Source organism: Euleptes europaea, chromosome 5, assembly GCF_029931775.1.
Source record: "Euleptes europaea isolate rEulEur1 chromosome 5, rEulEur1.hap1, whole genome shotgun sequence".
Taxonomy (NCBI): domain Eukaryota; kingdom Metazoa; phylum Chordata; class Lepidosauria; order Squamata; family Sphaerodactylidae; genus Euleptes; species Euleptes europaea.
Genome location: NC_079316.1, coordinates 21,628,262 through 21,654,710, shown reverse-complemented (window position 1 = coordinate 21,654,710; position 26,449 = coordinate 21,628,262). Strand labels below are relative to the sequence as shown.

Genomic DNA, 26,449 nt, shown 5'->3' with positions numbered 1-26,449 from the left:
ATTCAGGTGAGAGATATCTACAAAATTTGAAGTAAATCGAAATTATCTGAATAAAATTAATGAAACGTGTGGCATAGCAATATTAAGATGAGGCCATCTTCCTGGAAAAAAAGATATACCTAGGCTGGAGACACCATTTATTTACATTTTCTGCTTATTGTTCAGTTCATATTACTCCTGGATTTCTCCTCATATTTACCTGCTATGTTCAGGAAAAGAGTCACGACTATGCAGTTCAAACTCAGTTGATAGCATCACTTCATTGATTATGAAGCACAAAACAGGAACCATAACAACTGCTCATAAAACATACCCCTTTTATTTTTACAATTTAATCTCGACATTATTAAATCTTGCAGATAATCTTGCTGCCCTCCCTACCTCATTCTAAAATGGCGGCCTTGATCAAGACAGATGAGATCCATTCTTGCTACACTGCACCTTTGAATAGAACATCCTTAGATTCAGTTATCAAATAGCCCTTGAATTAGTTCAACAGCCTGGAAAGATAAGCTTTAAAAGGTTTTATCTCCAGAAAACGGAGGCAAGGAACACTCCCAACTTACAAACTTCTATACACGGCAGTTTAACGTTTACAGTACCTGTCCCAGCCTAGAACCAATATAGTTCGGCTTAGCACCAAGATCTGGGAAATTTCAACAGCTCGGTCTCTTCCAGCATTAAGTTGATGGTGACAGTGTCCATTGAAGTCCCAAATCTGCAATGAAAATTTTAAAAATCAGTAATAATAACTAGGCCAGGTCTACCTAGTTATTAACCTCTCGAGGTTTCATTTAACCTTTGACATTTTAAATGGTCAAACTTTAACCTTTAACTTGGGATAGGTTAACAGAAAACAATATACATATTTAGAACATGAAATTTCAATTTATGTATTAATTTTAATACATAGGTAGATAGATATAGTTAGAGTTGCCAGGTTTGGGTTGGGAAATACATGGAGATTTTGGGATTGGAGCCTGAGGAGGATGGGGTTTCAGGAGGGGAGGGACTTCAGCAGAATAGAATACCATAGAATCCATTTTCCAAAGCAGCTATTTTCTCCGGGGAAACTGATCTTGGTTGTCTAGAGATCAATTGTAATAGTGGGAGATCTCCAGGACTGGCAGGTAGGTGTTACCTGGAGGTTGGCAACCTTAGATACAGCAAGGTTGTCAACCTCCAGGTCAGGCCTGGAGATCTCCCAGAACTACTGCTGATTTCCGGATAGGGTTGCCAAACTCCAGGTAGTGGCTGGAGATCTCCTGCTATTACATCTGAGATCAAGGTGACAGAGGTCAGTTCACTTGGAGGAAATGGCTGCTTTGTAAAGTAGGCTCTGTGGCATTATAACACATTGAAGTCTCTCCCCTCTCCAAACCTCAACCTTCTCAGACTCCACCCCCAAATTATCCAGGTATTTCCCAACCCAGAGCCAGCAACCCTATCTCCAGACAACAGAGATCATTTCTCCTGGAGAAAATGGGTGCTTTGGAGAGTGGAGGAGCCCCGTGGTGCAGAGTGGTAAGCTGCAGTACTGCAGTCCAAGCTCTGCTCACAACCTGAGTTCGATCCCAGCGGAAGTCGGTTTCAGATAGCCGGCTCAGGGTTGACTCAGCCTTCCATCCTTCCGAGGTCGGTAAAATGAGTACCCAGCTTGCTGGGGGTAAAGGGAAGATGACTGGGGAAGGCACTGGCAAACCACCCCATAAACAAAGTCTGCCTAGTAAACATTGGGTTGCGACATCACCCCATGGGTCAGGAATGACCCAGTGCTTGCACAGGGGACTACCTTTACCTTTTTTACCTTTTGGAGAGTGGCTTCTATGGTATTATACCTTCCTGAGGACCCTCCCTAGTTCCATCCCCAAATCCCCAGGAATTTCCCAACCTGGAATTGCCAGCCCTAAGATAGGCACACACACAAACCATTAAATATACTACTGTTATTGGCTATGTACACCTTTCTAGTTCTTGTGGCATATTATAGTATTCTGGATTAAGGCAGGCAGAGAGTAGTGGCTTCAAATCATCTGTGGAGGCTGTCTTCTTAGTTAGAATGCTACCCCTGACTTGTTGCATTAATGCAGGGGTCAGCCATTTCCATGTTTTTGCTACACTGCCCCCTCCCAGCACATAGTATACTTCCGGGCATGTTTCCAGACCTTCAGGAGCAGATTTAGAGAGAACATGTTGAGGGAGTTGGGAATGTTTAGTCTGGAGAAGAGGTGGTTAAGGGGGGACATGATTTCTCTCTTTAAGTATTTGAAGGGCTGACACTTAGAGGAGGGTAGGGAGCTGTTCCTGTTGGCAGCAGAGGATAGGACTTGCAATAATGGGTTTAATTTGCAGGAGGAAAGGTACTGGCTGGATATTGGGGAGGGGAATTTACAGTTGTTGGACAGTGGAATCAGCTACCTAGGGAAGTGATGAGCTCCCCCTCGCTGGCAGCCTTTAAGCAGAGGCTGTATAAAAACTTGTCAGGGATGCTCTAGGCTGATCCTGCATTAAGCAGCGGGTTGGAATAGATGGCCTGTATGGCCCCGTCCAACTCTATGATTCTAGGTTGGGGAGTGGAAAGCAGTACAAATCACTTCTACAAACTTACTCCATTCATGAATCTGACCCACTGACAGAAAAATAGATTAATTTCATTTAAGGCAAGTATGAAATAACAGGATTATAAAAGAGTATAGTTACAGGAGCCAGCTTAGATAAAATTAGCCGAGACTAAGTCCTGTTCAAAATCAATGGAATCGATTAGTAATTATGACTAACTTAATAACTATTGTTTGCTGAGGGACAGCCGCAACTAATTTCTACTGCACTTGTGGCATTTTCATACAATGCCAGTTATCCTAACCCAGGACCAGTGGACCCATTGTTCCCCTCGCCTTTTCTCTGTGCTCTGCAGAGGGTATCTTCTGCTGTGCAGCTCACTTCTGTGTATGCAGAAGTGCTAACAACATAAGGTTGCCAGGTCCCTCTTCGCCATCGGCAGGAGGTTTTGGGGTGAAGCCTGAGGAGGGCGGGATTTGGGGAGGCGAGGGACTTCAATGCCACAGAGTCCAATTGCCAAAGCGGCCATTTTCTGCAGGTGAATTGATCTCTGTCGGCTGGAGAGCAGTTGAAATAGCAGGATATCTCCTGGAGGATGGCAACCATATAACAACAGTGGAAGTGGGTTCTTGAGAGAAGTGAGTAACCAGAGAGAGGTGTGAAGAGAACAAGGTCACAAGATCCAGGCCACTATGAGTAACAATTTATTCTGCACAGTTGCCCACACAAAACATTGTATATAGGCACAACAGATAGTCATCTGAAAATGAGAAGCAGAAAACATATTATGCAACATCAAATCTTGGAGTCACTACTAATGACATTGGGTGGGCAAATTTCATAGAGCAGAATGATTAAATCTTGTGTGTTATGGATAAATGTTTAATAAAAAATGAAGAAGAGAATGGTATAAGCTGCATCAGGTCCCCATTTGGAGAAAATAACGTACATAAAACAAAATAAATTTAAGACAAAGATCTATTAGAAATACAAGGTAGCCAGCTGGATTTTAAGACTGAGTACCATGGTTCCAATCTGTCCCAGGGAAACTCTTGATGATTCTGTGTTATTGTGAACCTATAGCTGTTTTTCACTCACTCATTGCTGATTGCTGGTTAGTGAAACGTCTCACTTCTAGACCCAACAAGGAGCTCTTTTATTTGCCAGCATACTTGACATCACATCAGACCAGCACTACGCTGTCATCAGCAAAATATCCCAGGGGAAAAAATGGCACAATACAGTGGGGTTGTCAACTCTAGGTTAGAATAATAGAATCATAGAGTTGGAAGGGACCACCAGGGCCGTCAAGTCCAACCCCCTGCACAATGCAGGAATTTCACAACTACCTCCCCCCTCCACACCCCTAGTGACCAGAAGATGGCCAAGATGCCCTCCCTCTCATCATCTGCCTAAGGTCACAGAATCAGCATTGCTGGCAGATGGCCATCTAACCTCTTCTTAAAAATGTCCAGGGAAGGAGAGCTTATCACCTCCCGAGGAAGCCTGTTCCACTGAGGAACCGCTCTAACTGTTAGAAAGTTCTTCCTAATGTCTAGACGGAAACTCTTTTGATTTAATTTCAACCCGTTGGTTCTGGTCCGACCTTCTTGGGCAACAGAAAACAACTCGGCACCCTCCTCTATATGACAGCCCTTCAAGTACTTGAACATGGTTATTATATCCCCTCTCAGTCTTCTCCTCTTCAGGCTAAACATACCCAGCTCCTTCAACCTTTCCTCATAGGACCTGGTCTCCAGACCCCTCATTATCTTTGTTGCCCTTTTCTGGACACGTTCCAGCTTGTCTACATCTTTCTTAAATTGTGGTGCCTAATTTAGGTTGGTAAATCCCTAAAGAATTTGAAGAGGGGGAGGAAGGGGGAGGGTTGCCGGGTCCCTCTTAGCCACCGGCAGGAGATTTTTGGGACGGAGCTTGAGGAGGGCGGGATTTGGAGATGTGAGAGAGTTCATTGCCATAGAGTCCAAATGCCAAAGCGGCCATTTTCTCCAGGATCTCTATTGGCTGGAGATCAGTTGTAATAGCAGGAGATCCCCAGCTAGTACCTGGAGTTTGGTAACCCTAAGAAGGGGAGGGACCTCAATGGGGTATAATGCATACAGTCCACCCTCCAAATCTGCTATTTTCTTCAGGGGAACTGATTGCTGTCATCTGCAGATCAGTTGTAATTCTGGGAAATCTCCAGGCCTCACCAGGAGATTGGCAGCCCTGTTAAACAATATATCTATAAACAGAAAGCTATAATTAACAACATCTCACTACTGCCTTTGAAATGAGACTCGTGTATCCACCCTGTAAAAAGTAACGTGAGCTTGGGGCATATTTTATCTTCTGCATTGCAATAAATCCTACTTTTTTGCAATGTTGCAACTTGTAACTGCCTGCTAGAGTAGCTGACTATCTGAAAATAAATAACTGGCATTTATCATTTGTTTAGATTTCCTTTTTGGTCTTTTGCTGAGAGGGTGCATGAAACATAAACCTGTTTGAGCACTGGAACCCCGAGGTCTTTCTAATTGCATCCAATTAAAACAGGGAAAGGTTTCTGAACATCTAACAGAATTAAGCGCTGTATTGAGCAAAGACCATCCAAATGCTTGAACTGCAGTTGCGCATAGCTTTTAAGGCACTGTGAACCAAAGGTCAAAAAACATTATCTGCCTTCAACAGACAAGAAAAGACTGTACTTTTCAAGATGCAGGTGGTTGGTTGCCAGACTGAATACACCCCCACAGCAAAAAACAAAACCCACAAACCCTCACTGTCCATTGAAAATGAGTATATTGGGTGAAAACTGCAGTCTAACGTAATCAGTGTGGTATAGTGATTAGAATAGTGGACTACAGCTGGGGATGCCTAGATTCAAATTCCTGCTTGCTATGAAATGTTCTAGATGACCCGGGGCCAGTCATTCTCTCTTCTTTTAGCCGTCTTTGCAGAGAAATGGAGGATGGGTGAACCATGCATGACAGCTTCAGTTCCTTGGAGGAAGACAAAGCTTCTAGCATGGCGTAGTGGTTAAGAGTGGTGGTTTGGAGTGGTGGACTCTGATCTGGAGAAATGAGTTTGATTCCCCACTCCTCCACATGAGCAGCAGACGCTAATGTGGTGATCCAGGTTGGTTTCCCCACTCCAAGCATGAAGCCAGCTGGGTAACCTTGGGCTAGTCACAGCTCTCTTAGAACTCTCTCAGCCCCACCTATCTCACAGGGTGTCTGTTGTGGGGAGGGGAAGAGAAGGTGACTGTAAGCAGGTTTGATTCTTCCTTAAGTGGTAGAGAAAGTCAGCATATAAAAACCAACTCTTCTTCTTCTTAAAATGTAATAAATGCTCTTTGATCTGTCAATTTTCTACATGCAAGAAGTTTTTAATGAGTGTCGACCTTCAAAAGCATAATCCCCCCTGTGGCATTCTGCAGCTGTCCAGTCACAGAAGGTGACAGATTAGCTCTTTGTTTATTTCCTTCATTTGTACACCACTTTTCTCCCCTCAATGGGAACTCTAAGACGATTACACCATTCGCCCCTCTTCCATTTTATCCTCACAACGACCCTATGATGTAGGTAAGGATGAGTGCGGGGGACTAGACCAAGGTCACTCAGCGAGCTTCCATGGCAGAGCAAGGATTTGAACTCGAGGTGCCCAGACCTTAGTCTGACACTCTGAGTACTACACCATACTGGCTCTCAATAACAGTGTGCCCTTTCTTCTGCGGTTTTATAATGCCAGCGTCTGGTTGTTATTGACTACTGTCTAGTGCAAGTGGAGCTGTCCTCAGTGAAGAGGAAACCTCCTGCCTCCCACAGCAGCCTGCTGGGCGCCCATCAAAACCATATCTTCTATGGTCAGTGGACCCCCAAGAATAGTATGAAGAGTGGAGTTCTTCATTGGGAAGAGGGGAGGGGCTCAATGGTAGAGCATCTGCTTGGCATGCAGAAGGTCCTAGGTTCAGTCCCCGGCATCTCCAGTTAAAGGGACTAGGCAAGTAGGTGATGTGAAAGACCTCTGCCTGAGACCCTGGAGAGCCACTGCCAGTCTGAGTAGACAATATTGACTTTGATGGACCAAGGGTCTGGTTCAGAAGAAGGCAGCTTCGTGTGTTCATGGGAAAGGGCAACTGCTTAAAACCATCTTCCCCTCTTCTGCAGGCAGAAGTGTTTTCCGCAAGCCGAAAAGGAGGACAGGAGCCAAGCCATAATACATTCCCTGCCACTCCTGTGACGGGGGCCCCATTCCCACTGTGCATACATCTGTTTTGCAGCATGGTACCTCTGGTGCTCTGCACCTCTGGTGCACGTTCTCATACCTTCACTGTCCCATCGGTGCTTCCAGTGAACAGTCTCGTCTCACTCCCATCCAGTGCCATAGTGGTGATCTCAGCCTTCCCATGGCAACGTGTGAACTCTTTGATTTTTTGCCCGGTATCAATCAGCCAGAAGATAACAGTCGATCCCGTATCGGAGGTGATTACCTAAGAAAAAGCAGACACGCACATACATAAAAGTTGCTGGACGGCCAATATGGCCTAGTGGTAAAGCATCAGATCAGGATCTGGAGGGATAGGCAGGGTATAAATGAAGTAAATAAGTAAACATAAATAAATTAAAGCCCCATTTATTTCTCATTCCATGTTACACTTTCATTACAACAATCGCAGATGAACGTGCACTTCACTTAAATAATTGCCCGCGGATGAAATGCAAATCCAAAAGGGGGGAAATGGACATTGATTTTTTCATCTTCTTTCTTTCAACTCATTAGAAGATTTATCTTCTTTCCCTATTAAAGTTTGTGGGCTGCTTCTTATCCTAGCTTAAATACCTGCCTTCACAGCGAGTGCCGTTTAACTAAAGAGTAATGATTTCACTGACAAGATCATTAAACGGAGAAGAGACTTGGTCCCTCAAAAGATAATAATTGGGATTCAGAGAGGAACAAAGTGCCCTTTGCAACAAGAATGTGGCGTCTTTTCCACAGATCTTCCGAGGGCACACTAGACAAACTGCTTTGCAGTCTGTGGCAAGATAAGCCATCCCAACTTATCTTAGCGAATCGATCCATTGAGTAATGGATCTTAAAAGATGATCGAGGGAATGTCTCAGAATGCATTAGTTTCCATCTGGAATTTTAACCGTGTAGTCAGATGCTATAAATGGGCAGAACAGCCATTTGGACAGATTACGCTCTGTCCCTGCTGATGTTGGTGGCATGCTTTGTGGCTCATGATAACACAATTACTTCTTGCCATTTTTTGGCATGATTTATTAGATCGTGGTGGGTAGCCATGTTAGTTTGTCAACAGTAGTAGAAAAGAGCAAGAGTCCAGTAGCACTTTAAAGACTAACAAAATTTCTGGCAGGGTATGAGCTTTCGTAAGCCACAGCTCACTTCTTTAAGTAGAGGAGAGTGAATTAGACACACAATGGCAATGTAAATGTCAAAAGCAAGCAAATGACATTAGCAGGTGTGACTGGATTAGGCATGATATGCAGAGGGTTAGTAAAAAGGTAAAGGTAAAGGTCCCCTGTGAAAGCACCGGGTCATTCCTTACCCATGGGGTGACATTACATCCCAACGTTTACTAGGCAGACTTTGTTTACGGGGTGGTTTGCCAGTGCCTTCCCCAGTCATCTTCCCTTTACCCCCAGCAAACTGGGTACTCATTTCACCAACCTCAGAAGGATGGAAGGCTGAGTTGACCTTGAAACCAACTTGAAACCAACTTCCGTTGGGATCGAACTCAGGTCGTGAGCAGAGCTTGGACTGCAGTAATGTAGCACCACGGGGCTCAATAGAGGGTTAGTAGGCGTGGAGAAATTAGCATTGGAAATGAGACAAGAATCACAGATCTTTATTCAGTCCAGGAGAATGCATTGTCTTGAGCTTTATTATTAGTTGTAATTCAGCAGTGTCTCTTTCTAGTCACCCTTTGAAATCCCTTTATAAGAGAACTGCTATTCTTAAATCAGCACATGAACGTCCTGGAAGGTTAAAATGTTCCCCCACTGGTTTCTGAATGTTGTGGTTTCTGATGTCAGACTTATGTCCATTCAATCTTGCTCGCAGGGACTGGCCTGTTTGTCCAGTGCAGAGGGTGGAAGGGCATTGCTGGCATGTGATGGCATAAATCATGTTAGAAGATGAACAGGAGTATGAATCTGAGATAGCATGGCTGACTTTGCTGGGCCCAGTGATGGTGTTGCTAGGATCTATATGAGAGCAAAGTTGGCACCTTGGTTTGTTGCAGGCCTGGGTACTGGAGTTCATGCTACTGGTAAGTAGTTTTATCATTGCAGGTGAGAGTTGTTTTAGGTTAGCAGGCTGTTAGGTTAGGTTAGGTTAGGAAGACAAGGTCATCCTCCCAGTGCATTAGCGAGGGAAGTGTCACAGTCCAGCAGTATCTGATATTTATTTATCCAAACATTACATTTCTGCCAAAAAGGGGCCCAAAGCAGTTTACACTAGCACAGGGGTGTCAAACATAAGGCCCGTGGGCTGGATCCGGCCACATGAGAGCTCTTATCCAGCCCTCGAGCCAGCCACACACACACACTCACACTCGATCTGGGCTGGAGAGGCATGGCCCGGGGGACCTGGGGTTGCCAGGTCCCTCTTCACCACTGGCGGGAGGTTTTGGGGGTGGAGCCTGAGGAGGGCGGGGTTTGGGGAGGGGAGGGACTTCAATGCCATTGAGCCCAGTTGCCAAAGCAACCATTTTCTCCAGGGGAACTGATCTCTATCGGCTGGAGATCAGTTGTAATAGCAGGAGATCTCCAGCTACTACCTGGAGGTTGGCAACCCGGCCCGGCCCAACCAAGTGTCGTTGATGCTATATCCAGCCCTCCTAACTATTGAGTTTGACATCCTGCACTAGCACATACAAGAAATATAAGACATGTAAGGACTGACTCAGATAGTGCCAGAGCTGCAAGGGAACAGCTTCCATGTGGTAGGGTCCTCTGCTGTTTTGGTAACATATATAAAGAACCACGTCATAGCTCAATACCTATAGTTCCTTTTTATAGACACTGCAGGACAGGAATGGGAAAGTGGTTTAAAAAGCACCAGTGGAATTAAAAAAGAGCTTTTCATTCTGAAATTAATAGACTTCTTTTCTGATCCGTTTAACTAGGTCAGAGATGTGGGTTCCTATTCACTGAAGGCTATTTTTACATTTTACAAAGATAGACAATGGTTAGAATTAAATTCTGAAGTCTACAATCAGAAGAATGTCCATCAACATGCTCCTTCCGCTCTCGTGAAGACATTCTCAACCATCCGATCATGAGTCCTGCAGGAGCTTACATCTTACAGAATCTTACAGGATGTTATTCAGATCATGTTTCATTAACAAGACCTCCAGATGCTTTCATCTCTATTCAACATGTGTGTCCTGGCTACTGTGGTTGAAGGTGAACAAGCTGAAATCGAATCCAGTTAATAAAGAGGTAATACTGATGGGGAAGGAAAGTCATTAGGTTATAGCTCCCCTTATTGGTGGGGTAAAGTAATCTTGTAAGAGCTTCATGATACTTCATGATTTTGCCCTATCATTAGGACACAAGGTGCTATAGTGGCCAGAAGTGAGATTTGCCTCTCCCAAATGGTCCATAAAATGTTTCTCTGCCATCTTTGCCATGCCGATTCATGCATCTCTAAACTCTTCAGCTGGACTACTATGGTGCTTCTCTTGAAGTTTTCTTGGAAAATTCAATTAGTACTTTTTGTCAAGAATTTCATGTCATGAGCACATTACGCTAGAGTTAAAGAGCTTTGTTGACTACCTGAGTTCTTCTGAGCTCCATTTAAGCTTCTGGCTTTGACCTAGAAAGCCCTCGGCAGTCTGTGTACTGGAAGAGCAGTACTTTTCTGCTAGTTTGCAAGAGGCATTCAGAGATTGTTTGCCATTGCCTGCCTCTGTGTAGCAACCCTAAACTTCCTTGGTGGTCAATTGCCCCTCCTTCCCACAACAGTGGCAAGTTGATAGAAACTGCTTGTAATCATAGGAAGAGCTCTGACCCACACACTGAGAGTAGGATGTACCATCAAGTCTCAGCCAACTTATGGTGAACGTTTTCAAGGCAAGAGAGAGTGGTTTTGCCATTGCCTTCTCTGCATAGCAGCTCTGGGCTTCCTTGGTGGTCTCCCATCCAAGTACTAACCAGGGCTGACCCTCCTTATCTTCCGAGATCTGACAAGGTGTGGCTAGCCTGGGCCATCCAGGTCAGGGTGACCCCACAGTACCTGCGCTATCTGCCACAATGTCTGTGCTATCTATACTTAACCTATTGGGTTGGATCCAGACAGCTTTTTCACTCAATCTCACCAAATTCCCCTTCTTACTACAGTCCCCATCTGACATGGCTATTTTCTACGCAGGTCCCATGATCCCCAGCATATTTGTGTGTGTGTGTGCGTGTGTGTGTGGTCCTTCCTGTTTTACTAGCTGAAAATCTGGTTGAATCCAGCCCATTATAAAATTGGGTTGAATCTCATGGATCCATTCTGCTAGAGGTGACATTTTCCTCTGGTGCAAAGAACCTTCTGTTGACATAAAAGGTTCTTCAAGCCTCTTGCCAGGGGAAGATTCCTTTGGCTGGGGGAAAGCGCTACCACTGGTGAAGGAGCTGTGTTGGATCCCACCCACTGTTCTGGAAGCAAGTTGGCAGGTTGCATTTGGGTATTTTGTTTCTTTACGAGTCAACAGATAACACCTGAATGTAAAATTATAAAGAAACTACAGCTAGATAAAGGGAAGTCAGCTGCCCTTCAACTTGGGCAATTAAATGAATCAGCCTTGCTAAGCAGCGATATGCTGCATTCTTATTGTGTTAAATTAGCTGCGCTCCTCTAAAGCCTTAAAAGCATCATTACAAATGGTGCCCAAGTAGAATTTTAATTGCCACCCCAAAGAGCTTTTAATAATAGAAGCATTACCAGCGGTCTCTTCTATTTTAGACTCTCCTTCAAAGGAGTAAGGAGACTGCAGTGAAAGCATTTGTCATTGCATGGAGGTAGTCGAAATTAAACCACCTGTGTCTTGCTCTTGGCGGTGACAGAAAAGGACCAATCTGAAGTTTGTACCGAAGGGTACTTTTATTGTGTGGCCGCTCAGGCTCAGCATGACACACTTGCCATTTTGTTTTTCTAGTTGGCTTCTCTTTTCTTCTTTTTCTGGCTGGCAACTTAAACTCGAAGGGAGGTTGCACTACTTCTAATAGAAAGGGATGGAGGTTGGAGTGAAATAGAACATCTCAGCATCCAGCCTTGATTGAAGAAGGTTCAGTAGATGGTAAGCTTACTCAGGCTGAATAACATTGTATGATGGGGCTGACTGTCTTTATGATTATATCAAGTGGGGAGCCATGTTGGTCTGCAGTACAAGAGCAAGAATTGAATCCAGTAGCCCCTTAAAGATCAACAGATATTCCAGGGTATAAGTTTTCAAGAGTCAAAGCTCCATGTGTGTGTGTGTGTAAAGTATTGTCAAGTCACAGCTGACTTATGGTGACCCATTCAGGTTTTCAAGGCAAGAGGTGGTTTGCCATTGCCTTCTTCTGCGTAGCAACCCTGGAATTCCTTGGTGGCTTCTCATCCAAATACTAACCAGGGCCGACCCTGCTTAGTTTCTGAGATCTGATGAGATCGGGCTAGCCTGGGGAGAAAGATGCCTTAGGTGACATAGGAATTATGTGTTCCTTTGAGGGAAGTTGTAAAGCCTTCTTGGGGGCTGCTCCCTATTTTATAGCACCCACACCCAGTTATAGACTCATCATCATCACCCAAGCCTGAGAACCTTTCAGAAGTATCTTGGCGAACTTTGCAGTTTGTTTATTTATTTATATATCCAACTTTTATGCCGCCCATTCCAGGCTTTCAAGTCAGGCTCAGAGCAGATGAGTTAGGAAAGGAAGGGGACAATTCATTTAATTCAATGAAATCTTATTCCGCTCAGCTCATTTCAGATTTGTGCCATCTCTGAACTGTTTGAGATGGGACAGGTTTTATACCTAAACACAGAAATGACATGGGTATTATTTGCTTGGGAGGAGACTGGTTTTCTGCCTCTTCCTTCTTAGCCCTATTCTCTTCTCATGAAGAACGTTTGACCTATACAAGATGCACATCTATCATATGTACGCACTCTCTCTGTTGTGCCCATCCTCACTTCCTCCCTTATAGCCAACCTCTGGCATTCATTTCTGCTGCCAGCTATTTACAGTCCGGGGTGCTTGTTAGAGCCATGACCTTTTTGACCGTCATACATTTCCCACTTTTCGTTTGCAACACTGTCCTTCACATCTTCCTTCATTGTTTCCATCCTGCTCGGCTGCTTCTTCTTCAGTGCCTCCAGCTCAAGGATTGCTCGCTCACTGATATCGATTGTACCAGCCAGCCACTGTCACACCAAGAATACATTCAATCCACTTTAAATGTCCTGTTTGCACTTCTGCTGGTGACTTGATGGCTATTTGCTCATTAAGCTGAGGCCAAGCCAAGTATGACACAGAGCATGCACTCAGCAGGGAGCTGTGGCCCGTCACAGGTCTCTGCTGAGTATACATATATCATGCACATGTTTACAATCACATTTGGCACATTTCACATTTTCCAGCATAGAAGAAGTTGGTTTTTATATGCTGACTTTCTCTACCACTTAAGGTAGAATCAAACTGGCTTAAAATCACCTTCCCTTCCCCACAACAGACACTCTGTGAGGTGGGTGGGGCTGAGAGAGTATGAGTAGCCCAAGGTCACCCAAGGCTTCATGTGGAGAAGTGGGGAAACAAATCCAGTTCACCCTATTAGCCTCTGCTGCTCATGTGGAGGAGTGGGGAATCAAACCTGGTTCTCCAGATCAGAGTCCACCACTCTCAACCACTGCTCTTAACCACTACACCACGCTGGCTCACATGTAAAATGTGAGATGACCCTTGACTTTTATCTTTGTGCACTCTCAGCTCATGAAAATATCAGTCTTTTTACAGTCTCTCATTTGTGATTTTATCCTGCCAGTGGGAAGGGAGCTTATGGCCTAAGAATTTGCAGCTACCGTATATTTCACCTTCTGCTGTCACACTTATTCAGATGCCTGGTGCTTGATACACATAAGAATACAACACAGGCTGCAGACATATAGAATTTCACACACACACCTGGCACTATATTTTTTACTAGCTCTTAATGTACTGCTGTTTGGGGGAGGGAGTTGGAGGAAGCAAGTAAAATTTCTTGATGTGTGTGTAAAGTGCCATCGAGTCACAGCTGACTTATGGCGACCCCAGCAAGGGATTCTGAAGGCAAGTGATTAAGCAGAGGTGGTTTGCCATTGCCTTCCTCCAGGTGAACTAATCTCCACTGGCTGGAGATCACTTGTAATAGTGGGAGATCTCCAGCTAGTACCTGGCGGTTGGCAACCCTTGCTATACTATACCATTCTACACCCCCTCTTAATTGATGCTGAATGCTAAAAACATGGAAAATGCAAGCAGACAAGTGACTTTAAACCATGGTTTGCATGTGAAGCTCAAACCATGGCTTGAGATCTAGGTTTTATCCCAGCAACTGCAAGCACGCTCCTTCCCCGGAAGCCCCTTTTGATTCCTGAAAAGGTGATGCTAGATTTTGTGAGACTCCTGTAGACAAAAAGCCACTTGACTTAGACCCACATGGACAAAAAGCCCAGACTCACACCATAATTTCATATTGCGTTTACAGCATTTTGTAGCTCCAGAAAGTTCCATGCCAGCTCTACAACTCAATATGTGCTGTATCTGCATTATGTGCTATATTTACCCAGCTTGGACACATCACCAGCTGGTTGTCCAATTCTCTTATTAACCTCCACACTATTTTTGCCAATTACATAATTGAATAGCATTGCCCCGTAAACTGATCTCTGTCTAAGTTCAATTTTCACATTTAATTTTTGGACCACTTGGACATTTTGCACAATGAAGCAGCGGATCCAGATTCCATTTCTTTTATTAGTGAAATGCATTTCTCTGGAGTTCCATCTGCTTTTAGGAAGTCATAAATTATCTCTCTCTGCCTGGAAAACCAAATGAACAAGCAAAGCCTAGAAATATGGTGTACAGGCATTTACCCATATCTGGTATACATTTTTACTAGTCATATGAGAGAGAATTTGTTCCTTTACTATACTCCTTGCTTTTATGATATATATTTATTTAATTGATTAAAGCATTTATTAGCCCCTTTCCTACCATACAGGAACTCCAGGTGGCTCAAAAGCCAGAGGCTCAGTTCAGACATCATATCAAACTATGACCTTTCTTAACTATGGGTTGTATTGTACCAATTGCCAGTGGAAAGCGGGAAGGGGCTGTGGCTCAATGATAGAGTATCTGCTTTGCAAGCAGAATATTCCAGGTTCAAACCCCAGCATCTCCAGCTAAAAGAATCAGGCAGTAAGTGATGTGAAACACCACCGTCTGAGAACCTGGAGAGCTGCCATCAGTCAGAGTAGACAATACCAATCATGATAGTAGCCATAAGGTAGTCCCCTGTGCAAGCACTGGGTCATTACTGACCCATGGGGTGATGTCACATCCAGAAGTTTACCAGGCAGACTATGTTTACGGGGTGGTTTGCCATTGCCTTCCCCAGTCGTCTACACTTTACCCCAAGCAAGCTGGGTACTCATTTTACCGACCTCAGAAGGATGGAAGGCTGAGTCAACCTTGAGCCGGCTACCTGAAACCAACTTCCATTAGGATGGGACTCAGGTTGTGAGCAGAGCTTTTGACTGCAGTACTGCAGCTTACCACTCTGCACCACTGGGCTCTGTTAGATAACTTTTTAAATGTATTAATTCCATCCTTTTATCATTTCAGTAGGGTATGGTTATAACCAACATGGTTATGTTGGTCTGCAGTAGAAGAGCTGCAGTAGATAACCACAAGATTTTCAGGGTGTAAGCTTTCAAGAGGCAAAACTCCCATACTCAGATACAAATAGCTACTTGTAATCTGATGAAGGGAGCTTTGGCTCTCAAAAGCTTACACCTCCAAAAAAAATTTGGTCTCTAAGCGCTACTGGACTCCCATGTAGCTATCCTTTTATTATGTGAACCTTCAGGTTCTGAATTGTGTTTATATATGTATTGCATGTTACTGGACATTGTATTGGGCCTACCTTGCATAATTCCAACAAGCCACTGTGCTTTACGGACTCTTTTTTTAAAATATAGAATAAACTGGAGAGATAGAGCAATGGTCTAAGGCAGCTTTAAGAGTTCATGTGTCCTTATTTTAAAAAAAGCCATGCTAAGGCAGGGATGCGAAGAGGGGAGACAGAGAAATTACTCTCTCCTGCATCATGGAATTTTTGAGGTTCTGTTGGCTGGAAGGAACAGTCACATTAAATTCTTCATCCTTACTGTAGCCTCTAATGCTGGTGGCTTTTGTCCATGAGGGTCTTCCAAACTCTAACATCAACTGCTCTGAGAAGAAAAAGAATGCAGGGGAAATCCTCATTGTGCTGGTGATTGCTAGGATATTTTAGTTCTCAACCTATTTGAGCTTCACATACCAACCATAGTTTTAGAGTTGCTTTTTTTGTTTGTTTTTTGTTTTCCATCTTTTCAGCACTTGGCTTCACAAGTTCAAAAATTTACTCTACTCTCTGGAGATGGAGTAAGTACCATGATAATGGTTGTCAGTTTAGACAACCAGTAACCCATGGTCACAAGTCTTTTAGACGACATTAAAAAAACAATGGGGTTTGCCAGACAATTATAAACCATGGTTTATAACACCAGACATCACACCAAGCCTTATTAACCATAGCTTGTCATCTTGATTGAACTCAGACACAGAGTTCTTCTGTACATATGCATCTCATAAATCCTTTGACCTAGCCACTGAAGATTTTACCACAATAATGCATTTGTAATTTAGATAGGGGTGATTCCTCGACAATTGGCTGGACCCTTGATGGGGTCTTTCTTGTGTTGTGGCAATGTGATGACATTCCTTCAAGTATTTACCGTTTTCCATTTCCGTTCACATTAGTTGAACCACTGCCCAGGAACTGCTGAGAGGCCACTGCCAAGCGCTGATGCAGTCGCTGGAATCCATTGTACCATAGATCGAATAGAAGAGGCTTAACACAATATTCGGTTTCTTCTCCTCCCATGACTCACCCAGAGTGCAGAGCAGAGAATCCATTGGGGAAGTCCTCCCTGGCTGTGCCTCCTTCGCTATCTCAAGCAGCAGGGCCAACCATGCGTGCTCTCTCGATTTAGTCCTCCAGGTCCTGAAAGCCCCATTCGTCTTGGGAAACAGGGTCTTCCCAGGACAGCCAAAGTAATTGAAAGAGCCCTTGATTTCTGCAGTGCATTATATAACAAGGAACACTGGAAGTGCCCATTCTGTGTTGTTGCTAGGGTTGCCAGGTCCCTCTTCACCACTGGCAGGAGGTTTTTGGGGCGAAGCCTGAGGAGGGCTTGGTTTGGGGAGGGGAGGGACCATTGCCGTAGAGTCCAATTGCTCATTGTCTCCAGGTGAACTGATATCTATCAGCTGGAGATCAGTTGTAATAGCAGATCTCCAGCTAGTACCTGGAGGTTAATCATTCTTAACAATGCATAAGATAAATCAAGTCCATACATGGAATGGATACCAAAATATATACAGCAAGAATCACAATTCTCTTATGTGTTGCAATGTCCATCTCCTATTGGATCAGTATAGTCACACACTTATGCAAAGAAGATGCCACTGGATTCCATGAGATGGGTTTCCGGTACTGTACTAATTTCACCGCTGGGGCTTCTTCAATTGGGACAATCCTTATGTGGCTGTAAGGTGGATCATTTGAAGGAAAAGATATAGTCTTCTACTATTTGGAATCCAGTGGAATCTTCTTTGCATAAGTATGTAACTATACTGTTCCAACAGGATATGGACATTGCAACACATAAGAGAATTGTGATTCTTGAATATGTTTTGGTATCCATTCCAAGTATGGACTTGATTTATCTTATGCATTATTAAGAATGATTACTCTCAGAAACCATTATATGGAGTAAGTACATGAAGTTTGGCAACCCTAGTCGTTGCCCAAAGAGAAACGTGCACAATGCACATGGCCCTGGTAAAATATCTTCATTACCAGCTTGCCCGGTCCCTGTATCTCCTGGGTTAGCCTTGACACATCCCTGTCTCGTGGCCTGTGCATGAGGCTTTTTCTATCTCCTTCCATTGTTTTCTTCATTGAGGACTCCCTCTGGGTCTCTCTGGTATCTCTAACAGAGACATTAACTCTCACGTGGGGATTCTTCTTTCTCTTCTGGTTTCACTGGATGCAAGCAAGCTGCAATAACGGCTTGTGCTATGGCACGTTTGATTGGTATATAAAATCAATCGCACCTCGATCTTTCAGTCTGGAAGAATCCTCAAGGGATTTTTGCAAAATCAGAATGTAGAGAACAGCCATTCCCCCCCCCCCCCTCTGACAGAAATGAAGGCACAACTCATAGTGGAAACAAACAGGTCATTTAAAAAAAAAAAACCTTACAGCCTCAGCACACAGCAGTAAGGGGAAGTACTCCACAGCTGAAAGTCTCCAAGATAAACTGGCAGAAAGTGAAGACAAAGCCAAAAAACGCCTAAGTTAAGCAACATTTCTTCAAGAGATTCCATTAGCTACTTAATACTTGTGAGAAGATTCGGCTTTCTGCTTTGGCTCTTGCCAAGCAGTCTGCTCAGGGCTGATTTTGAAGACTGTCGGGAAAATGACAAAGAATAACTCGGCCTGTTTCCTCCCTCCAGTGCTGTGGCCTCAATCCTGATCAGCCCCTCTCCTTCAGTGACTGCTTCTAGTCCCTTAAAAAAAAAAAACCTGCAGGGTATCCCAATCATGGATCTTCTGGTGGCTTGGAACTTGGCCTTTAAGGAGAGTCTCTTCTGATATTTAAGATATTGATCCACTGTAAAAGACAGCCTGCAAGAGGGCTTTATGAAGCACTAAAATAACAGTATGCCAATAAAATTATCCCCCAAAATGAAGCAGCTGCATAAAATCCAATAAAAAGAAATCTATCCGCATAAATCACAGAACTGACTGCTACAAAACGCTCAGCAACGGAGCAGTGGCTCTTAGAGCCAAACTGTGACAGAGAACTGGTCGCTACCACGAGATCACCATTGCTATTTGAAAGCGATTACAGGATCAGGCCCACAGCACAGAGATCTTTCCACCCCTCCCCCACATCTTTTCAAATGCCAAAAGAGTCATGGGGGGGGGACTCTTTTGGCACAGCTCATGGCTGTATAGGGTTGCCAGGTCCCTCTTCACCACCGTCAGGGTTTTTTTTGGGGTGGAGCCTGAGGAGGGTGGGCTTTGGGGAGGGGAGGAACTTCAATGCCATAGAGTCCAGTTGCCAAAGTGGCCATTTTCTCCAGGGGAACTGATCTCTATCAGCTGGAGATCAGTTGTAATAGCAGGAGATCTCCAGCTAGTACCTGGAGGTTGGCAACCCTATGGCCCTAGCTGGCCTTTACTCCCAAGCCAATTTATGACCAACGCCTGTGGTGGTTCAGGAGCATCAAAAGGATCATAATCTGTGCTTGCACACAGCAAAGGCTGTCAGTCAGTGTTGCAAAACCAGTTTCAGTTTCTCATTACAAGGCCTAACTACATGTTATGTTTTCCATGTGTCTTCCCCCAGGGTCCACCCCAAAGGCTTTTATTCAGAGATCAGCCGGGAGTTTCCCACAGGGAACCTAATTCCCAAATGTACACAAGCCCAGTGAGGGTCAGGAATGTGGCATGCAGGGTAAAGGGTTTCAGCCTTCCCCACTGTGGCATTGTTCCAACCTGAAATGGCCCCAGAGGATATATTTGACCCCTTTAGGGTTGCCAGCCTCCAGGTGGGGGCTGGAGGTATTCCAGAATTACAACTGATCTCCAGACTACAGAGATCAGTTCCCATTAGTGGTACATGTGTGTACTCATAGGCTCTACCTGCAATCCCATCCCTATGGGTTGAATTGCACCCCCAGGTCATTTTACACCTGGAAATGATGCATGCAGGAAGGCAGAAATATCTTTTCCTCATATGCCCATATGCCATGGTCCCAATCCAAACTGGATCCCACACATGCTTGGAAATTAAATTCCCATCAAGATAACTTGCAGGTGACATAGGGTTGCCAGCCAAGCATGGCAACCAGCAGGAAGGCTAGGGGCAGGGGCATAAGGGGTGCATGCACCATCAGCAATGTTGCTGGTAGGGTTGTGCATATCGATAAACCGAAAATAAACCCAAAATTAGCCGTTTCAGCAATATTTGGGTTTTATCAAATACCAAAACCTTGGAATATTAGATATATGCTGCTCAAGATCAATGGATCAAGGAGCTTCTAAGGGATAAAGGATAAAGGAAAGGGAAACCTTGGAATAAAGCAGAAGCTGAATAGCTGATTGCCGAATCAGCCAAATAGGTATTCGGCTTTTTTCCGCTTTGGTTGTCCCCAGGCTTTTCCCTATGGGAATTTTTTTAATGACTTCTGGGGGAGGCATTTTGGGAGGTAGAGTTCACAAATTTTCAAGGTAGCTTCAAGGGACTCTCCTTGCACGAACCCCAAAGTTTGATGATGGTTGTGTCAGGGGGTCCAATTTTATGGGGTCCGGAAGGGATTGACCCCCTCCACCATAGAGAAGCATTGTAAACTTCAGCATACTTCTCTATGTAGGATGGGGTGACCCCTTCTGAACTCCATAAAATCAGACCCCCTGTCCCAAACTTTACCAAACTTTGGAGTTCATGCAAGGAGAGTCCCTTGAAGCTATGCTGTGAATTTGGTGACTCTACCTTCAAAAATGACCCCCTGGGAGAATTTTTACTCACTTTTCACAGTTTGTGATGGCTGCATCCATCCCAAGATTCATGGGAAAACTCACTTTCCCATGAATGCTTGCAACGGGTATGCACAATTGTGTAGGATCATTGCAAACATTCATGGGAAATGAGTTTTCCCACAATTCTTGAGTGAGAAAGCAGGCGACCGTTATAAACTGTGAAAAGTGAGTACTTCTAAAATTCTCGGGGGGGGGGCATTTTTGAAGAAAGAGTCACCAAGTTCACAATGTAGCTTCAAGGGACTCTCTTGCATGAACCCCAAAGTTTGGTAAAGTTTGGGACAGGGGGTCCAATTTTATGGGGTCCAGAAGGGTTTGACCCCCTCCTCCATAGAGAAGCATTTGCTTTTTTTTTTTTTTTTTGCACAACCCTAGTTGCTGTATCTCTTTTGGGTAAAACTTAGACATGACAATGGGTATTTCTAGGGATTGCTGGAAATACTATGGTGAAACCACAGAGGTTCTGGCAATCCCTAGAGCTACCCTGTATCACTTGCAGGTTTTACCCAGAAGTGATGTAGCATCCTTAGTGCCATCGCTGATTTTTGTTGTTTAATTTTTCTGCTCAGTGTGGTGGAAGTCAATGGGGCTTGCTGGAAAAAGGCCTCCTGCCCTAGTGGGAACCTAGCAAGCCTACATGTGTCTGACTAAAAGTAAATTCAGGGAATCTAGACACAGCCATTGGAAACCCATAATGTGTTGTTCAACTTTAATTTTCACTCAGTTAAACAGGACTTATTCCCAACCGAACGTACACAGGACTGTAGCCAAAGTTAAGGCTTAATTTGTTAAATTGTAGAGCTCTTTCCTTGACAGCATGCAACGTATCTATTACTTTTGTCCAACTGGGCTGCATGATTTGTGCGCTCATCCATACGAAATGAAAAAAATCACAGGGTCTTGAGCGTTTGTGTTAAGAAAATGTTGATGATCTTCCATATCACCCTGCAGTGTGTGTTACCAAGACGTCTTCAGCTGTAGCTGAATCTCAATCCAGAGATTAAAAAATGCTACTTGGGCTCAGCTAAAGGAAAAGGGGGGAGGAAGAGAAATCAATCACACAGGCCTTTCCCTGTCTATCGAGGATGGCTCTTCGTTGAGATTCTGGTCATGCTCCTATTGCAAAGGCCGCAGCGCAGACAAACAGCACTCCACCGGCATACCAAGTGGCTTTGCATTTAACCAACACGTTTTATTATAAAATATGTCATCATGATCCTGGGCCACCACGCTGCAAGGTCACTTTAAGGGAAAGGTACCTGCAAAAATGAGGCACTGGCTTAGTTATGCTTAGGGTTGCTAGCTCCAGCTTGGGAAATACCTGGAGATTTTGGGGGTGGAGCCTGAGGAGGCCATTGCTAAATCCTCCAACAGCATTGGTTCTTGTAGGTTATCCGGGCTCTGTAACCGTGGTCTTGGTATTTTCTTTCCTGACGTTTTGCCCGCAGCTGTGGCAGGCATCTTCAGAGGAGTAACACTGAAGGAGTGTCTCCCCAACAATAAATTCCACATTTTAATCACTCACTATGTAAAGAAGTATTTCCTTTTGCCATCTTGAATCTACTGCCCATCAATTCTAGTATTTGGGGAGAGGGAGAAAAATTTCTCTTTGTCAACATTCTCCACTCCGTGCATAATTTTATAAGCCTCTATCATGTCCCCCCTTAGTCGTCTCTTTTCTAAACTGAAAAGTCCCAGACTCTTCAGCCTGGGGATGCCAACTGCCAGGTACTAGCTGGAGATCTCCTGCTATTACCACTGATCTCCATCCGATAGAGATCAGTTCACCTGGAGAAAATGGGTGCTTTGGCAATTGGACTCTATGGCATTGAAGTCCCTCCCTTCCCAAACCCTGCCCTCCTCAGGTATGCATATTTCACAACTATATCCAGACAGGTGCCACCCAGTAGCTTCTCAGGAAGTTTTCCAAACCAGGTTCATTTGAACCTGAAAGTGAGAATAAAAGAGATCCTTTCATTAGCACTTCAGTAGGGGTTTTTTTTTGGGGGGGGGAGGTAATCATAGACTTGGATAGGGTCGAAAGACTGCACTAGGGTTACTTACCTCCAGGTGTGGCCTGGAGATCTTCCCGAATTGCAGCTGGAATTCTACAAGGATCAAGCTTCAGACAGTCCCATCTGTAAGTATGGGGTGGGGGGAGTGTAATACTGGTCTACTTTATAGGGTAGTTGTAAAGATTATAACACATTTCTGAAACACGGCAAATGCTATAAAAATGCAACATACTACTATTACTCTGTATGAATTATACACCAAGTAAACTGTACTCTGCACCAAAAAGCCTAAATCATGAATCGAAACAAACTGCTATCAAATGTGCACGTTGGTTTACGTTGCAAAGGATGTCTTAGCCATGCAGTCCTCAGCAGAGCTACACCCATCTAAGTTCATTGATTTCACTGGATTTAGAAGGGTGTGACCCGTGGCACAGAGTGGTCAGCTGCAGTACTGCAGGCCAAGCTCTGCTCACGACCTGAGTTCGATCCCAACGGAAGTTGGTTTCAGGTAGCCGGCTCAAGGTTGACTCAGCCTTCCATCCTTCTGATGTCGGTGAAATGAGTACCCAGCTTGCTGGGGGTAAAGGGAAGATGACTGGGGAAGGTACTGGCAAACCACCCTGTATACAAAGTCTGCCTAGAAAACGTTGAGATGTGACGTCACCCCATGGGTCAAGAATGACCCGGTGCTTGCACAGGGGACCTTTACCTTTATAACTCAGTTTAGGATTGCACTTTCTCTCTGCTAATGACAGGAAAGCTGTGGAAGAGTAAACACTACCCCCTGCTACCTCTCTCAGTTGGGGAGGGAGGGTGCTTATCCTTCATTCATTTGTTCACAGAAGTCTATATAGCACATCGGCTTTTAGACAAAATAACATAACCATCATTAAATTCCATTTGAGAAGGAACGTTTGTCACTTTGAGAAAAATAATATCAAATGCACATTTTAAGGTAGCAAATTAAAATTACAGTTAAAATGGCAACAGAATCACAGGATATTTAACCAGGCACTGAGTTAATGGCAGTAGCTTGGGTTTTTAGTGCAGCCGAGATATGTTTGGCAGCTGCCAGAGAGATGGGGTATTCATTTCCAGACAGAAGATTGAGTAAGAGATAATCGTTCAAACAGCCAGGAAAAGTTGCAAGGGGGGTTTATCAGAGAAGCTCTAAAACCACCTTAGAATTTGCATAAGAAGGAAAAACGCCACAGGGTTTCAGGCACCACAAGACCACAGGAATAAATCCTTTAGCCACGTGGTCTGCTCATCCTTCTTCTTGCATTTTGGCTATACCGATGTCATGTACCTGGTGCCTTGATCTGAGCTGAAGTCAATTGACCCGATATATATTGAATCCACTGACATTTGCCAGGGAAATAAAACTCTCGGGACTCCGCAATGCTCGCATTTCTTTCCAGCAAGCACACTAAAAGCCAATAATGAGTTCGCATCAGCACAAAATCATTTCTCTTCCCAATTCAGCGCTCGCTGAAATCCCATTAAAGCGAATCAGATATTCAAACAGCTTATCTGACTAATGCAAAAAGGGTTTTCCTTTTCCTTTCCTTTTTTCTTTTTCTTTTACCTGCTTGAAAACCAAATTGTAAAGAACGCAGGTAACGGCTTTCCTGTGACTCGCGACTCTGCTCTTGCCTGTATCCGGCTCCATTTCCAGTAATGTCAATTGGTTGTTAAATGAGATGAACAGACGCCCGCGAGGTTCATCAAAGTAAAGCAGAGAATAGAAGTCGAGGCTTTTGGGGAAGGAACCAGCAATCCTCTGGATGCAAAGCTGGTGCTGAATATCCCAGATCCTTAACACCTGCACAGGGTGAAAAAGGAGAAGTAATCAGAATAGGGTTGCCAGCTCCGGGTTGGGAAATACCTGGAGATTATTTTTTTTTTGGGGGGGGGGAACTGGAGCCTGAGGAGGGCACAGTTTGGGGAGACTTCAATGGGGTATAATGTCATAGGCCATTTATGCATGGTAATTAGCAGCGCAGTCCAGGCTGAATTGCCCCGCATATTTTTTTGAATTTTTCACACTGAACCATCATTCCGGAAGTGACTGTGAAGCCAGCGCATACCTGCTTCGCATTACTTAAGAGCCCCTATAACGCAACCGTTTGTGTTAGTTCCGCCACTGCCACGAAGAATCCCCTCAAGGAATCATGCAAAACAACAGCGGCACATTTGCTATGCACATGCTAATGGCTATGCAACCAGGAACAAAGGAGCAGGTGAGTGTGAGTGAGTGAGTGTGTGTGTGTAATTTCTCCTTTTGTGTCCGGACAGTGAATAGGCATTTTTAAAGTCACATTTTAAAAAAGAGCTTTGAGCGAGCATCAAAATTGACCATGCATAAATGGCCATAGAGTCCACCTTCCAAAGTGTCCATTTTCTCTAGCTGAACTGATCTCTGCCGCCTGTCTCCCATCTGAGTACAAAACAGGGGTGACTCTGCTTAGCTTCCAAGATCTGAAGAGATTGGGTTAGTTTGGGCTGTCCTACCCCCTTCCAATTCTTTATACAGACTTATGTCCAAAAAATCAAGCATCAGATAACATAGAGGCACTATACAGATACTTAGAAACTACTTGGTGCTTACACTACCTAATGAAGGTACCACAAATAGCCCTTTTGGAGTATTACATTTTTGGCATTCCTATCTTATATACTGGGAGAATGTGCTATGCACAGTCCTCTAAGTATGAACGATGCAATTTTGTTTATGAACGATGCAATTTTGTTTAGAAAAATGTGTATTTTCCAGCCACTGTAAGTGCTACCTGAAACCCCGATTTTCGAAGGCATGCATTCACCTATACCGAAGCTGCAAAATTGTCCTTTTAAAAAAAAGATATTTTATTAACATTTTCAAAAGCAAAGAAACGAACAAACATATACAAACACTTCCATTCATACATTTTGTGCTTACTTCAGGTTATCAGTTTACATGAACATTGTTCTGTTGCTATTTACTTAAACATTGCTGAACCTAACTGTGCTTATACTCCAAATATTTATCTTTATTTACTACTTATTAAAGATATGTGACTATTGTCCTTTTCACACAAACTGATCATGAGGATTGTGCACAGCTCACAGTCATGATGAGAACACATGTATCATGTGCATGTCTGCAATTACATTTGGCACATTTCACATTTTCCAGTGTAGAAGAAGAAGAAAAGTTGGTTTTGATATGCTGACTTTCTCTACCACTTAAGGGAGAATTAAACCGGCTTACAATCACCTTCCCTTCCCCTCCCCACAACAGACACCCTATGAGGTAGGTGGGGCTGAGAGAGCTCAAAGAGAACTGTGACCAGCCCAAGGTGACCCAGCTGGCTTCATGTGTAGGAGCGGGGAAACAAATCCAGATTACCAGATTAGCCTCTGCCTCCCATGTGGAGGAGTGGGGAATAAAACCTGGTTCTCCAGATCAGAGTCCACCACTCCAAACCACTGCTCTTAACCACTACACCATGCTGGCTCTCGACAATGGCTTAATGGGATGTTATTTACCAGGTGATGTTATTTACCTCCATGACATGAAAAGCTTCAGCTGCCCTTCCACACATTTTCTCCGCCCCTGTTGGCACCCCTCTGTATGCCTCATGGAAATCCTCACTTTCAAATCCCCAGACTGAAATGCACCTTTGTTTCTGAATATGGAAGTGGCCATATTAAAATGAACAGTCATTCTCTTTCCAATGAAGGCCTTACCAGACATGAGGTATTAGCCAATCACGAAGTATTAGCCGATCACTAATTCATACGCTTGTCAACCGAGGCCTTCGAAAAGGGAAGCCTTTTATCTTTCTGGTTATGTTTCTTGTCCGACATGGCATTGCAATAGTAGACGTTTGATTTGGCTCGGCTGGCAGTCATTTAGAGATTGCTCTAGCGGAGCAGAAGGGCATTGTATGCAAATACCAAAACCAGCTCAGGTGCCT

At 44.1% G+C, this 26,449-nt stretch overlaps 1 protein-coding gene across 1 annotated transcript in view; it reads right to left on the bottom strand.

Moving 5' to 3' along the window:
- WDR49 (WD repeat domain 49) overlaps nt 1–26,449 on the bottom strand; it is a 112,840-nt gene that overhangs the window by 43,764 nt on the left and 42,627 nt on the right. The window contains exons 7-9 of the mRNA XM_056850068.1: nt 24,076–24,312; nt 6,887–7,051; nt 603–718 (exon numbers count right to left, since the gene is read on the bottom strand). Of these exons, the coding sequence (XP_056706046.1) occupies nt 603–718; nt 6,887–7,051; nt 24,076–24,312 (518 nt within the window). The remainder of the gene's footprint in view (nt 1–602; nt 719–6,886; nt 7,052–24,075; nt 24,313–26,449) is intronic.